General features: G+C 62.1%; 5 protein-coding genes across 5 annotated transcripts; 1 reads left to right on the forward strand and 4 right to left on the reverse strand.

The window, feature by feature from the left end:
- Window positions 1–15: 15 nt before the first annotated feature.
- Window positions 16–623, reverse strand: ACA1_187250 (uncharacterized protein; the record flags this gene model as incomplete). The annotated part of the gene is made up of 1 exon (XM_004337804.1): window positions 16–623. A coding segment is annotated over one exon (608 nt), but the record flags the coding sequence as incomplete, so codon positions are not given.
- A 534-nt stretch (window positions 624–1,157) lies between these two features.
- ACA1_187260 (uncharacterized protein) lies at window positions 1,158–3,074 on the reverse strand (the record flags this gene model as incomplete). The annotated part of the gene is made up of 6 exons (XM_004337805.1): window positions 1,158–1,703; window positions 1,776–1,931; window positions 2,031–2,237; window positions 2,342–2,427; window positions 2,515–2,845; window positions 3,036–3,074. 6 exons carry the CDS (start codon window positions 3,072–3,074, stop codon window positions 1,158–1,160), a joined length of 1,365 nt encoding a protein of 454 aa, XP_004337853.1.
- A 464-nt stretch (window positions 3,075–3,538) lies between these two features.
- Window positions 3,539–5,683, forward strand: ACA1_187270 (uncharacterized protein; the record flags this gene model as incomplete). Its single annotated transcript, XM_004337806.1, has 1 exon — window positions 3,539–5,683. One exon carries the CDS (start codon window positions 3,539–3,541, stop codon window positions 5,681–5,683), a length of 2,145 nt encoding a protein of 714 aa, XP_004337854.1.
- Window positions 5,684–6,424: 741 nt separating this feature from the next.
- ACA1_187280 (UTP-glucose-1-phosphate uridylyltransferase) lies at window positions 6,425–8,332 on the reverse strand (the record flags this gene model as incomplete). The annotated part of the gene is given in 5 exon segments (XM_004337807.1): window positions 6,425–7,155; window positions 7,293–7,629; window positions 7,759–7,905; window positions 7,916–8,176; window positions 8,237–8,332. The coding sequence occupies 5 exon segments, from the start codon at window positions 8,330–8,332 to the stop codon at window positions 6,425–6,427; spliced, it is 1,572 nt and encodes a 523-aa protein (XP_004337855.1).
- A 506-nt stretch (window positions 8,333–8,838) lies between these two features.
- Window positions 8,839–10,980, reverse strand: ACA1_187290 (uncharacterized protein; the record flags this gene model as incomplete). The annotated part of the gene is made up of 9 exons (XM_004337808.1): window positions 8,839–9,105; window positions 9,166–9,361; window positions 9,443–9,529; window positions 9,590–9,755; window positions 9,903–10,043; window positions 10,155–10,209; window positions 10,320–10,410; window positions 10,499–10,607; window positions 10,674–10,980. 9 exons carry the CDS (start codon window positions 10,978–10,980, stop codon window positions 8,839–8,841), a joined length of 1,419 nt encoding a protein of 472 aa, XP_004337856.1.
- Between the last annotated feature and the right edge of the window lie 59 nt (window positions 10,981–11,039).

Consider the following 11,039-nt stretch of genomic DNA (forward strand, 5'->3'; position numbering starts at 1 on the left):
TGGCAGCAGTAGCACACGTTGGGGCGGCACACGTACGCGACCCAGAGCGGCACGAAGCGTTCGACGACGAGGTTCCACCAGAGGTAGAGGAAGCGGTTGCCGCAGAAGGAGTGGTCGACGCCCGTGTAGCGATAGCCGGTACGCAGGTGATCCCAGCCACGCGCCGAGATGAAGCCCTCCTTGAAGACCCGCGCGACGTAGGCCGGGTCGAGCGTGCCCAGCGTGGTCGCGTCGAAGGTCAGGTCCTTGGGGGCCTTGGCGTGCGAGGCCGCCACAGTGGCCGCAGCCTTGGCGCTGGCCTTCTTGTTGGCCTTCTTGGCTGGGATGGTGGTGGACGAGGCGGCTGCAGATGAAGATTTCTGTGTAGCGACTCCCTTCTTCGATGAGGAAGAAGAAGAAGATTTGATGGATGTGACGTAGCACGGGGCGGGCGACAGGGTGGGTGAGGCGGGCGCCACCTTCGAGGTGGACTTGACGGTGGCCGCCGAGCCCTTGAACACGGGTGCCGCACCTGGGGACGACGAGCCGTTGGCCTTCTTGTCGGCCTTCTTGTTGGCCTTCTTGTTGTTGTTGCCGCCGACAGCGCGCTGCTTAGGCGAAGCCGATGACTGATTGGCCTCCATATCTGATGGGCCTGCACCACAAGATGGAAGCACGACGCGACGTGACACTCGTTAGAGAAACAGATCAAAATTAATCGCAAGATTTAAATGCGTGTAGAATTGAAACAATTTTTAAGGCAAGAAGGATGGAATCACAACTACGGCGGCAACAATCCATTGCGTTACGGGCAATGATGAAGCGTACCACCAAGAGAGAAGATGAAAGCGAGATTTGCTCGAATGAACGAGATTATCAATCGTTGCTCTGGGCCGGTTGGTAAGATTAGACCCTACTTGGCCAACTAACTTCACTCGCAGGTGACCTCAGCCTTAAGCAGATCAACCGGGGAAAATCAGATCAGGTTGGTTGCTCGCAATAATCCAAAGGCTCAAGGAAAAGGCGCTTTACCTTTATTTTCGCTTTGTCCGTCGAATTTTCGCGGCCCGAAACGTCGCCCAATGGCCAAAATTCTAAATATTAAATCGTATTATGATATTTTTGCCTGCTCTGGTGGCAAGTCGCCTTGTTAGCGGCAAGCGCCATCGATGATGGTCTCAGTGGGTGATCATCCAGTAGGAGGCCAAGCCGACGCCGAGCCCGGCCAGCCCGGCCAGCGAGATCTTGGCGTAGGAGTAGGGCCGCGCGCCCTCGATCAGCGGCAGCGGGCGCTCGCCCGAGTCGGGCTGCGGGCTTCCCACCGCGTGGTCGCCGTCGCGCACGCACAGGTGGTACTCGAAGCCGTGCCACCGGTAGTGGAGCTCGTAGACCGGGACCAGGACGAGGCTCACCCGGCCCATGCCCTGCTCACGCTCCTGATCGGTGCGGGCAACGTAGTCGAGGTCCACCTCCCACGCCTCGCCGTCGGCGTCGTTGTTGGGTCGGAGCACGCCTCGCGCCCGCTCGCTCTCGATGATGGCTCGCTCGCTGAGCTCGCGCTCGACCTCCTCCAGCCGCTTGCGGCCCTCGCGCTGCCAGGCGGCCTGCGGCTGCAGGGTGAGGTCCATCACGCGATCTGTCGGCCGGAGGTGAGCGTCGAGGACCTCCTTGAGCGACGACTCGCTCCTGGCCGTCAGCGACACCAGCCGCCCCTCGGCGCTCACCTGCAGCCCTGTCCCCGTCAGCGGCCAACATCCACCACCGCACACGCAAGTAACAAGAAACACGCAACACACCTCGTGCCACTTGAGGTCGTCGATGGAGGCGAGCACGGGCTTGCGCTTGGGCGTGGGCTCCTCGGCGCAGATGAGCACGGGGAACGCCGTGGAGAGCGTGCCCGATGTCTTCTCCCCGTATTTGGCCGCGAAGCGTCTCCCTATCCGTGCTCGACCCTGTTGTCCCGCGCGGAGAGCATCAGGACTGTCATGCGTGTCGTGTCGTGTCGTGTCGTGTCGTGTCGTGTCGTGTCGTGCGGGTGTTGCGAGCCTCACCTGGTACTGACACGCGGTGTTGCAGGCAAAGTGCCAAAACGGAACGTAGGTGTGGAGGGCCTTGCTCATGTCAAGCTCGGCGCGGAAGTTGGGCCGGAACGGGAGACGCCCGTACCACTCGTCCACCGCCTTCTGCACCTCCTCCAGCGAGCGCGTGGGCTCGGCGAGCAGCACCTCGAACTGCCTGAAGGCGCCCCACACGTTTTCCTGGACGTCGCCGCACATGTTTCAGCGACCACAGCCCACAGCCCGATCCGTTCACACACACACACACACCACACACAATCCCTCTCTCTCTCTCTCTTGGGTACCGGGAGGCGGTGGTCTCGGCTTTCACGGGCCACTCGGCGCAACCTCCTGCGCATCATCCTGCGCCCAAGGTCTTCCCGTTTCCGCTCTGTGTGCGTGTTGCGCGTGTTGTGCGTGTTGTGCGTCGTGTTAGCAACACTGTTCGAGCGAGGCAACGGCGGGAAAATCGGCGGACCTGGGTGCTCCTCTTCGTCGTTGGCAGTGGTGCCGCTCTTGGTCGTTGGACTGGCGGCGGCGTCAGCGACAGGAGGGGCAGGACCGGGCTCAATGGTCACCGCTGAGGGAGGAGGAGGAGGCGTCGCAGATGTGGTGGACTCGTGGGACTTGCGCGAGGCGATGAAGACGCGCCACTCGAGCTCCTGCTTGGCGGCCTCCAGCAGCTCGCGCCGTCGCTCCCGCCTCTGCTCTCTCGAGCTTGCCACGTGTTGGTGGTGCTGGTGCTGGTGCGGCTCCTCTGCTGTTGCTGGGGCATCGGCAGGGCTGACGTCACTGGCCTCTTTGTGCCCCTGCGGACCACCAGCCGTTAAGACTGAGCACAGCACCTTCTTCTTGGTGGTCTTCCTTTCCGTGGCACCACAAAGCAGGGTGTTGGCAATAGTGAGAGAGGGGGGGGGCGTGTAGTACGGTGCAGGCGAGGGGAGAAGTGTGCAGACGGCGGAAAGCAACGACGCATGTGATATTCTTACGCCCACTCACGTGTCCAAAGCGCTGGCTGGTGCGCAAGGTGCAGCGCATTACGGATGAATCAATGGCCTCTGGTGGAAGTTACTTATTTTCCCTCTTGTTTTCCTTTTGCACTAGCCCGGAGAGCCGGGCCATGCTTCAAGAATGTTGGAATGTTGGAATGAGGTATGCAAAGAAATTTCATTACAACTCCAATGAGTACTTCCTCCTGCCTTTGCGGTTGAGGCTAAACAAATCCATATCCTTTTGTAGGCATGGTCATCACAACTTTGGATGTCCGCAATACGAGAACGCAATTGACGAAGATGCGCCGCCTCTACTCAACCTCTTTCATATCTTCTGCATCTTTCTTTTCTTCCTCCTCCTGCATCTGGGGTGTGGTGCTCGTTTGGTTGGCCTCCACCATCTCAGGAGTCGAATCCGTGAACTTGGTCAGATGGAGGTTCGACAATGCAGGCGCCGCTGACGGAGCTCAAATACCGCTCCCGCTCGCCTCCTCTGTCGGCACGGGCGCCATGAACAGCAACTGGGCCGACTTGACCAAGATCACCTTCAATACGCGCGGGGCGAACTTCGCCGGCCAGTTACAGGGCTCGGCCAGTAATGGGCGCTACCTGTCCTTCACCTTCTCCACGACGGGCTACCAGAACATCAACCTCGATCTCGACTACCGCTTCCTGAGCGGCGGCTTCGGCACCTTTGAAGTGCTCACCACCACCGACGGTACCAACTTTGTCTCGCGCTCGACCTACACCACCGCCTTGACCACATTCGAGGCGGTCAGCATCGACCTCTCCGCCCGGACCGAGCTCAACAACGCGGCCTCGGTCGAGGTGCGGCTGGTGTTCAGCGGCGCCACCACCACCAACGGCTTGTCGCGGATCGATGATGTCCTCTTCTCCGGCAGTGTCATCCCGTCTACCTCGCCCACGCCGTCGCCCACGCCCTCCACCACGCCCTCCAACACGCCGTCCAACTCACCGTCGCCCTCGAGCTCGCCGTCGCACTCGCCCAGCCCGTCGCCGTCGCCCGTTATCAGCTTCGTGCAATGGACCTACTCTGAGGCCACGGCGGTCGACGCTGCTCAAATACCGCTCCCGCTCGCCGCCTCGGTCGGCCCCGGCAACATGACCAGCGACTGGGCCGACCCGACCCGGATCACCTACAACTCGCGCAACGCGGGGGGCTTCGCGTGTGATTTCAAGGGTCAGGCGAGCAACGGGCGCTACCTGGCCTTCACCATCGACTCGACGGGCTACCAGCGCGTCGTACTCAGCCTCGAATACAGATACACGTCGCTCAACGGCTTCGACACGTTCGACGTGCAAACCTCGACCGACGGCACCAACTACGCCACTCGTTTCAGCTACACCGCGGCCGAGGCCGGCTTTGTTGGGGTCACTGTAGATCTGAGGGCCCGCAGCGAGCTCGACAACACAGCCTCGGCCGAGGTGCGGCTGGTCTTTAGCGGCGCCACCACCACCAACGGCGGTTCGCGGATCGACAGTGTCGTGTTCGGCGGCGAAGCCCTCCCGTCCCCGTCGCCCAGCCCCTCGCCCAGCCCGTCGGTCACCCCGTCGCCCTCCAACTCGCCCTCGAACACGCCGTCCCCGTCGTCGTCCAACACGCCCTCCCCCTCGCCCACGCCGTCGCCCTCTAATACGCCGTCGCCTTCAAGCACGCCGTCGCCGTCCAACACGCCGTCGCCGTCCAACACGGCTTCGCCTTCAACCACCCCGTCGCCATCAAACACTCCGTCGCCTTCCAACACACCGTCGCCGTCCAACACGCCTTCGCCGTCCACCACTCCATCGCCGTCCAACTCGCCGTCACCTTCCAATACGCCCTCACCGTCAAACACCCCTTCGCCGTCCAACACGCCGTCGCCGTCCACCACTCAATCGCCGTCCAACACGCCCTCTCCTTCAACCACACCGTCGCCGTCGAACACTCCCTCGCCTTCGTCCACCAATTCGCCGCCGAACTCGCCCTCGCCGTCCAACACGCCCTCGCCTTCGTCCACCAATTCGCCCGTGCCCTCCATCACGCAGTCACCCGCGAACTCGCCCACATCGTCGCCCTCTAGCATGCACTCGCCTTCGAGCTCACCCACACCTTCGTCCACCACATCGCCTACGTCGTCGCCCAGCCAGACGCCCACCACGAGCCCCAGCATCTGCCTGGCCACCACCCTGCGCACCATCACCACCGACGAGGCCAACGCTCGTCAGTATGTCAGGAATTTCCTCTTCTTGGGCCTCAGCGGCGTCGCGCCGGCATACGTCGAGAGCCAGAGCCAGCCGGACAGGTTGGCCGCCTGCCGATACGAGGCCGACGGCGTACCGCTCGCGACAGGCTTCGCCGGGCGCAAGGCCAGCGCCGAAGACCCCACCACCATCCGCACGCGGTTGAGCGTGGCCAGCGTGCCGTGTCCAGTGGTGTCGAGCTACGTCGAGCTGAACTTCACCGGGTCGGCGGTCGACGCGGTGCTCCATTGGCGCGAGGTGAGCGTCGACGTGCTGGGAACGACCACACACTTTGGCGTGGGTGTGTGGAACCAGCCGGGCGGCGACGGGGCGGCCACGTTGGTTGTGTCGCTGGTGCGGGTGGGAAACAACTTGGGGGCCTGTCCACCCAACAATCTGCCCGACTTCTACTAATTCAGAATAAAAGAAGAGCAGTATGCCATGGCTTGGGGCTGATATCTGGCTCAGACCAAGCCCCTTGGGTGCTGGCAGAGGGCAAGCGAGAGCTTGCAGGGATCGGAGACCAGGCCGATGAGAAGCGGAAGAGATGTCGTCGAGGCCTAATGCTACGCGGTCACTGACGGCGAGGCAGTGAAACGAAGGCGCTGGCTGAGGGCGACGGGGACGAGGTGGTAGGCGGGAGAGAGCAGAGGGACAAGATTGAAGAGGGCCACTGTGTGAAGTAGGGCGATGGCGAGGTGGGCGATGGCGTGGGAGTGCGTGTGGGCGAGTTGGTGGGCGATGGCGTGGGCGAGTTGGTGGGAGATGGCGTGGGCGACGGCAGACTAGGCTGGCGGCGCTGACGGTGGTGGTGCCCATCAGCGTGAACGAGGACGAACAGCCCTTCACATTTCTTCGTTTCCGTTTGGAAAGCCAAGGCCGCTTAGGTTTCTTTTTGGAGCCACACCACTTCCTTTTTTTGGATGAACAGAAAGGTGAAGAAGAGGTGTGGCTCTAACAATTGTTTCAAAGAGGTGGTGTGGCTTTGTATTTCACATGTTGTGGAGGAATGGCAGGGAGATTACAGGCAAAGAGAGAAAGAAGAGCCAGAGAGAGAAGTGAGAAGAGGAGGAGCCATCCGCTCCCTCTCCTAAGTCGCGGTCGTGGCGGGCGAGATGATGATGATGATGGTTGTAGTGGCGCTGATCGGCGTCTCTAGTGGTCGAGGATGCGCAGGTTGCCAGAGACGACCTTGTTCTCGAGCACGGTGCCGTCGGGGATGTCGATGCGGTCGCCGTGGTTGGCCACGATGATGACCGTGCCGGCCAGCTTGACGCCGGCGCCGAAGGTGACGTCGCCGCACACGGTCAGGTGGTCGAGCTCGATCATGTCGGGGATGCTCTTGAACCGGCGCTTGTACTCGGCCACCTTGGCGAACTGCTCGCCCAGCTTGACCACGGGCGTGGCGCCGAACTCGCGCTTGGGGTTCATCACGAGGGCGCCGTCGGCGAGCGCGTAGATGTTGGACTGCACGAGGAAGAGATCCGAGCAGCTCTTGACCGGCAGGAAGCGCGAGCGCGGCACGTTGACGCCCTGCGCGCGGCCAAAGTACTCCATGGCGGCGCCGGCGGCGCGCTCGAGCTGGAGCACGGCGAGGCCGTTGACGGCCTTCTGGTTGGGGATGACGTCCATGGCGTCGAGCGCGCGGCTCTCGATGAGGCGCTTGATGGCGTCGAGGCGCACCCACAGGTTGTTGGTGTTGAAGATCTTGAACTTCTTGATGGACTTGAACTCGTCCACCTTGTCGGCGGGCACCTGCGCGATCTCGAGCAGCTTGGGCCGGCCCTCGTAGTCGATGAGCGTGCCGCCCTTGACGTCGGCGCGCGTCTTGTCCGTCAGCTCCATCACGTACTCGCTCTCCGTGTCCGCCATGTGCTTCAGAATGTCTGTTGGTTGTTGTCACAATGATGATCGATGGATTGTGAGCCACTTGGGTTGAGAAAAGAAAAGAAAAGAAAGGAAAAGAGAGAAGAACGATGGCCAGGAAAGAAGAACAAAATCGCCGGCGGCGCAGATGACGTACTGAGGTCGACGGTGGCGCCAAGGTTGTCGGCGTTGGAGATGAAGATGTACTCCTTGCCCTCGGCGAGGAACTTGTCGACAAGGCCCGAGTTGACGAGAGCGGGGAAGACATCGCCGTGGCCGGGCGGGTACCACTCGTCGGCCTTGCCGTTGATGTCCTCGGGCAGCGGGAGGAGGGAGTCCTTGAGGACGCGCGGGTAGCGGCTCTGGTTGAAGGTCTCGATGGTGACATGCTCGTTGGCGTCGTACTTGCCCAGGATGGCCTGGGTCATGGCGTGCGTGTTGAACGAGTTCATGAGCACCAGCGGCACCTTGGCCTTGTACTCCTTGTTCAAGTGCTGCACGTGCGCACACGCCAATCACATCACACACACCAGGTCAGTATCGTTACATCGGAGTTTTAAAAAATGTCAAAATCTCGGAGCTAAAACGAAGAACGAAGACGAAGGTGCGGGAGAGGTGCGTACAGTGATCTGCTGGACGATGAGGTCGAGGAAGGTGTGCTTGGAGTGGACCTCGATGGCCGACTTGGGACCCACGCAGCCCATGGTGGTGCCCAGGCCGCCGTTGAGCTTGAGCACGACGAGCTTGTCCAGGTAGGCGCCCTTGGCGGCCTTCGGCCACGGGGGCCAGCTCGGCGTAGGGCACGATCATGTCCTTGGGCGGCGGGTTGATGCGCTGCCAGTCGATGACCTTGCCGCGCTGGTTGACGAAGGCCTCCACGACGCCCGTGAAGTCGGTCAGGTCCTTGGTCAGGTTGAGCTTCTCGGCGGGCGTGTAGGCCTTGCCTGTCTCGGGGTTGACGCTGGCGTCGATCGAGGCCACGATCTTCTGCACGGCCTGCTCGACGGCCGCCACGGCCGGGTCACGCTCCTTCTTCGGTACCTGCTGCTGGGGCGCGCCGGCGGCCTTGTCGTAGTCCTGCTGGTCTTGTGAGCCGCTAACTGGGGCGGTCAGGCCGTAGTCCTTGAGCAGCTTCTGGGCCAGGTCGTTGGCGATGTCGACGGGGGCGGGAGTGGACATAGTAATCGCGGTGGCCATTGTGTGGTTTGTGTGTCGTGAGGAGGGACTTGTGGGAAAAGACAGAGTCGGGGGAGAGGTTTCTTTTCTGGAGAGGTGGTTGTGGTTGTGTTGGTTTTGTTGTTGATGCTGATGAGACTGATGTTTGGGTCGTGCTTCGCCGGCACTTTATATGGGCACCTGCCGTAGTGTTCTCGCAGCAAAATTATTCAGAAATTCCGCTGGCAACAGGAACGAAAATGACACATTGCGGTTGCGTTCGGGTGGTTGGCTGGTTGCGTGTACGACCAGGTTATCGTCTCCGTCGGCAAACTCGCCTGCAACGCAACGGGCCAGTTCGGCCCTCGTGGTCAACTTTCTTTCGAAGCTGATGAAACTTCACTTGGCCAAACGGAGGGATGGCCGCGAGAGTGGGACTGCCGATTGGGTGCTAAGAGCTGACTACTTTAAATAGTTACGATTAGGCTGCTTTATCGGCAAGTAAAAAGTAGGAATTTGAATCATTTGTGTTTCAGCTTCGGCAGTTGTCAGTGGTAGTGGTGCGGCGGCTGCTGCGGTTGCGCATTGTAGTAAGCGGCCGGCGGCGGTGCTGGTCGAGGCGGTGGTGCGCCGCCCATGCTGTGCACTCCGGCTTGTGCCGCTGCGGCGTAGTACGAGGACCCGCCAGGCGGCTGGTGCTGAGGCAGTGGCGGCGGCGGTCCGTGAGTCGCCCCATGATGCGCGTCGGGTCCGTGGGTCTGTTCCCTGCCCGACGTCACGGCCTGTTTGCCGCCGCTCACCATGCCGTCCGCCACCTAAGACGTAATGCGTGAGTGGTGTGTGCGGTGTGTGCTGTGTGTGCGGTATGTGCGTACCTTCTTTTGTAGCTCTTCGTCCTGCGCTTTCTTGGCGATCATCGAGCCGGTCTTCTTTTGTACAGTCTTGTTGCGGGCCAGGAAGCCGATCGCACTGCCGGTGCCCTTTTGGAGCGTTTTGTTGGAGGCCGCCTTGGCCATGTACTTGTTGTCCGTATTGGACGCGATCGAGCTGCCCAGCTTGGCCTGGTACTCGCTAGAACATCAAATCCCAACACAATGTGGTGAGTCGAGGCGAGCCATGAGCGCTCACGCGGCGTCGTGAGTGGTATTGTACCTGTTGGTCGCCACCGAGCCCACAGCTTCGCCTACTTTGCGTTGGTTGCCCTCGTCCAGCGCTGCTTGTGCCGCCGCATCGCCAGCCCTAGGGAGACCGCACGCGGTCAGCACACCGCACTCAGTCTGTGGTGGGTGGTGAGCGCACCTCTTGGTGACGTAGGTGGCGGCCGAATGGGCAGCCTGTTCCACCTCGGGCGGCAGCTCTTCTCCTCCGGCACCGGGCGGTGGCGGAAGTGGCGGTTGCTGGTGCTGGCCATACTGTCCATGCGGGTCCGCATAGCCGAGATAGCCAGTCTGCTCTGATTGTTGACCTGTGGCCAAACACAAGAAAGGGTCAACGTCGTGTCGTGTGTGCCGTGTGCCGTGTGCCGTGTGCCGTGTGGCGTGTGGCGTGTGGCGTGTGGCGTGTGGCGTGTGGCGTGTGGCGTGTGCGGTTGTGCGTCGTGCGCAGAGCGTACCGCCATAGGGATAGGCCGAGGCTACGCCCTGGGCGACGTTGTGCTGCATATGCTCGCTCTGGGCCGCCTGCGCAGCATAGCTGCCGGCCCGCTGCTGCACGGCTCGATTCTTGGCCAGACCCGAAAACATGCTACCAACGCCTGGGCGCCCGCCACCGCCACCCAGTGACCAGTAGTCAGACGATCAGTTGACGTGTGCGAGTGCGAGTGGAGGACGGTCGTCGGTCGATGACCAGCCTGGTCGGTATGCACCTTGCTGCACCTGGGCGTTGGAGGCAACGGAGGCGACGTACGGGTTGGAGCTGCTCTGCGCGATCTGGCCGCCCAGATGCGTCGTTCGTTTGAGAATAATGACACCACGTCAGCGCAAGAAGACGTCGGGGAGAGGGGAGGTGGTGTGCGCGCAGTGCGTTTTACATGTTGCTGGTACTGGCGGTTGGAAGCGGCGCCCGCGATGGCCTCGCCCGCTTGCCGCTGGTTGTCTTCGTTCAGCGCCGCGTCAGACGCCCTAGTGACCACAAGCGCACGCACAGACAACATGTGGTAAGACACGACATCGCATAGCCAGAGGGATGAGTATATATATATTTACATACATGTGGCCCATGTGCGAAGCCGCGGCCGCGGCGTAGGCCGGCGGCGCCGTGTTCTGACGCATTCGGCCCGGAAGCGGCGGCGGCGGCAGGGTCCGGTCATCTCCCGTCTCTACGGTCCGTACCACAAGAATATCAGTCTCTGCCACCGCACACACCGCACACACCGCACACGCACCTTGGTAAGGTGTGGGAAGGGGAGGCAGAGCGTGCTGCATGGATTCCATGCTGAAGGACGACGAGCGCGCGGGCACGGCCGGGAGTGCCGGCAGGGACGACCCGTCGTCGATGACCCGGTGCTGCGTCGCGGGCGACCCGCCGTAGCCCTGCGTGCGCGGCGGCAGCCCGGGCTGCTGCTGCGGCCGCTGGGGCAGCTGGGGCATCGCCGCGTGTGGCTGGTCCGAGGCCGAGCCGTGGTGCTGTTGCGTCGGCGAGCGCGGCGGGAGGGACGGCTGTTGGTGGCCCGGCGCGTGGTGAGCGCTCATGGGCCGGGCGGGGAGCGAGGGCGAGCTCGGCCCGGGATTGCCGCCTCCGACGCAGCCGA

This window comes from Acanthamoeba castellanii (genome assembly GCF_000313135.1).
Source record: "Acanthamoeba castellanii str. Neff unplaced genomic scaffold scf7180000084747, whole genome shotgun sequence".
Lineage (NCBI taxonomy): Eukaryota > Discosea > Longamoebia > Acanthamoebidae > Acanthamoeba > Acanthamoeba castellanii.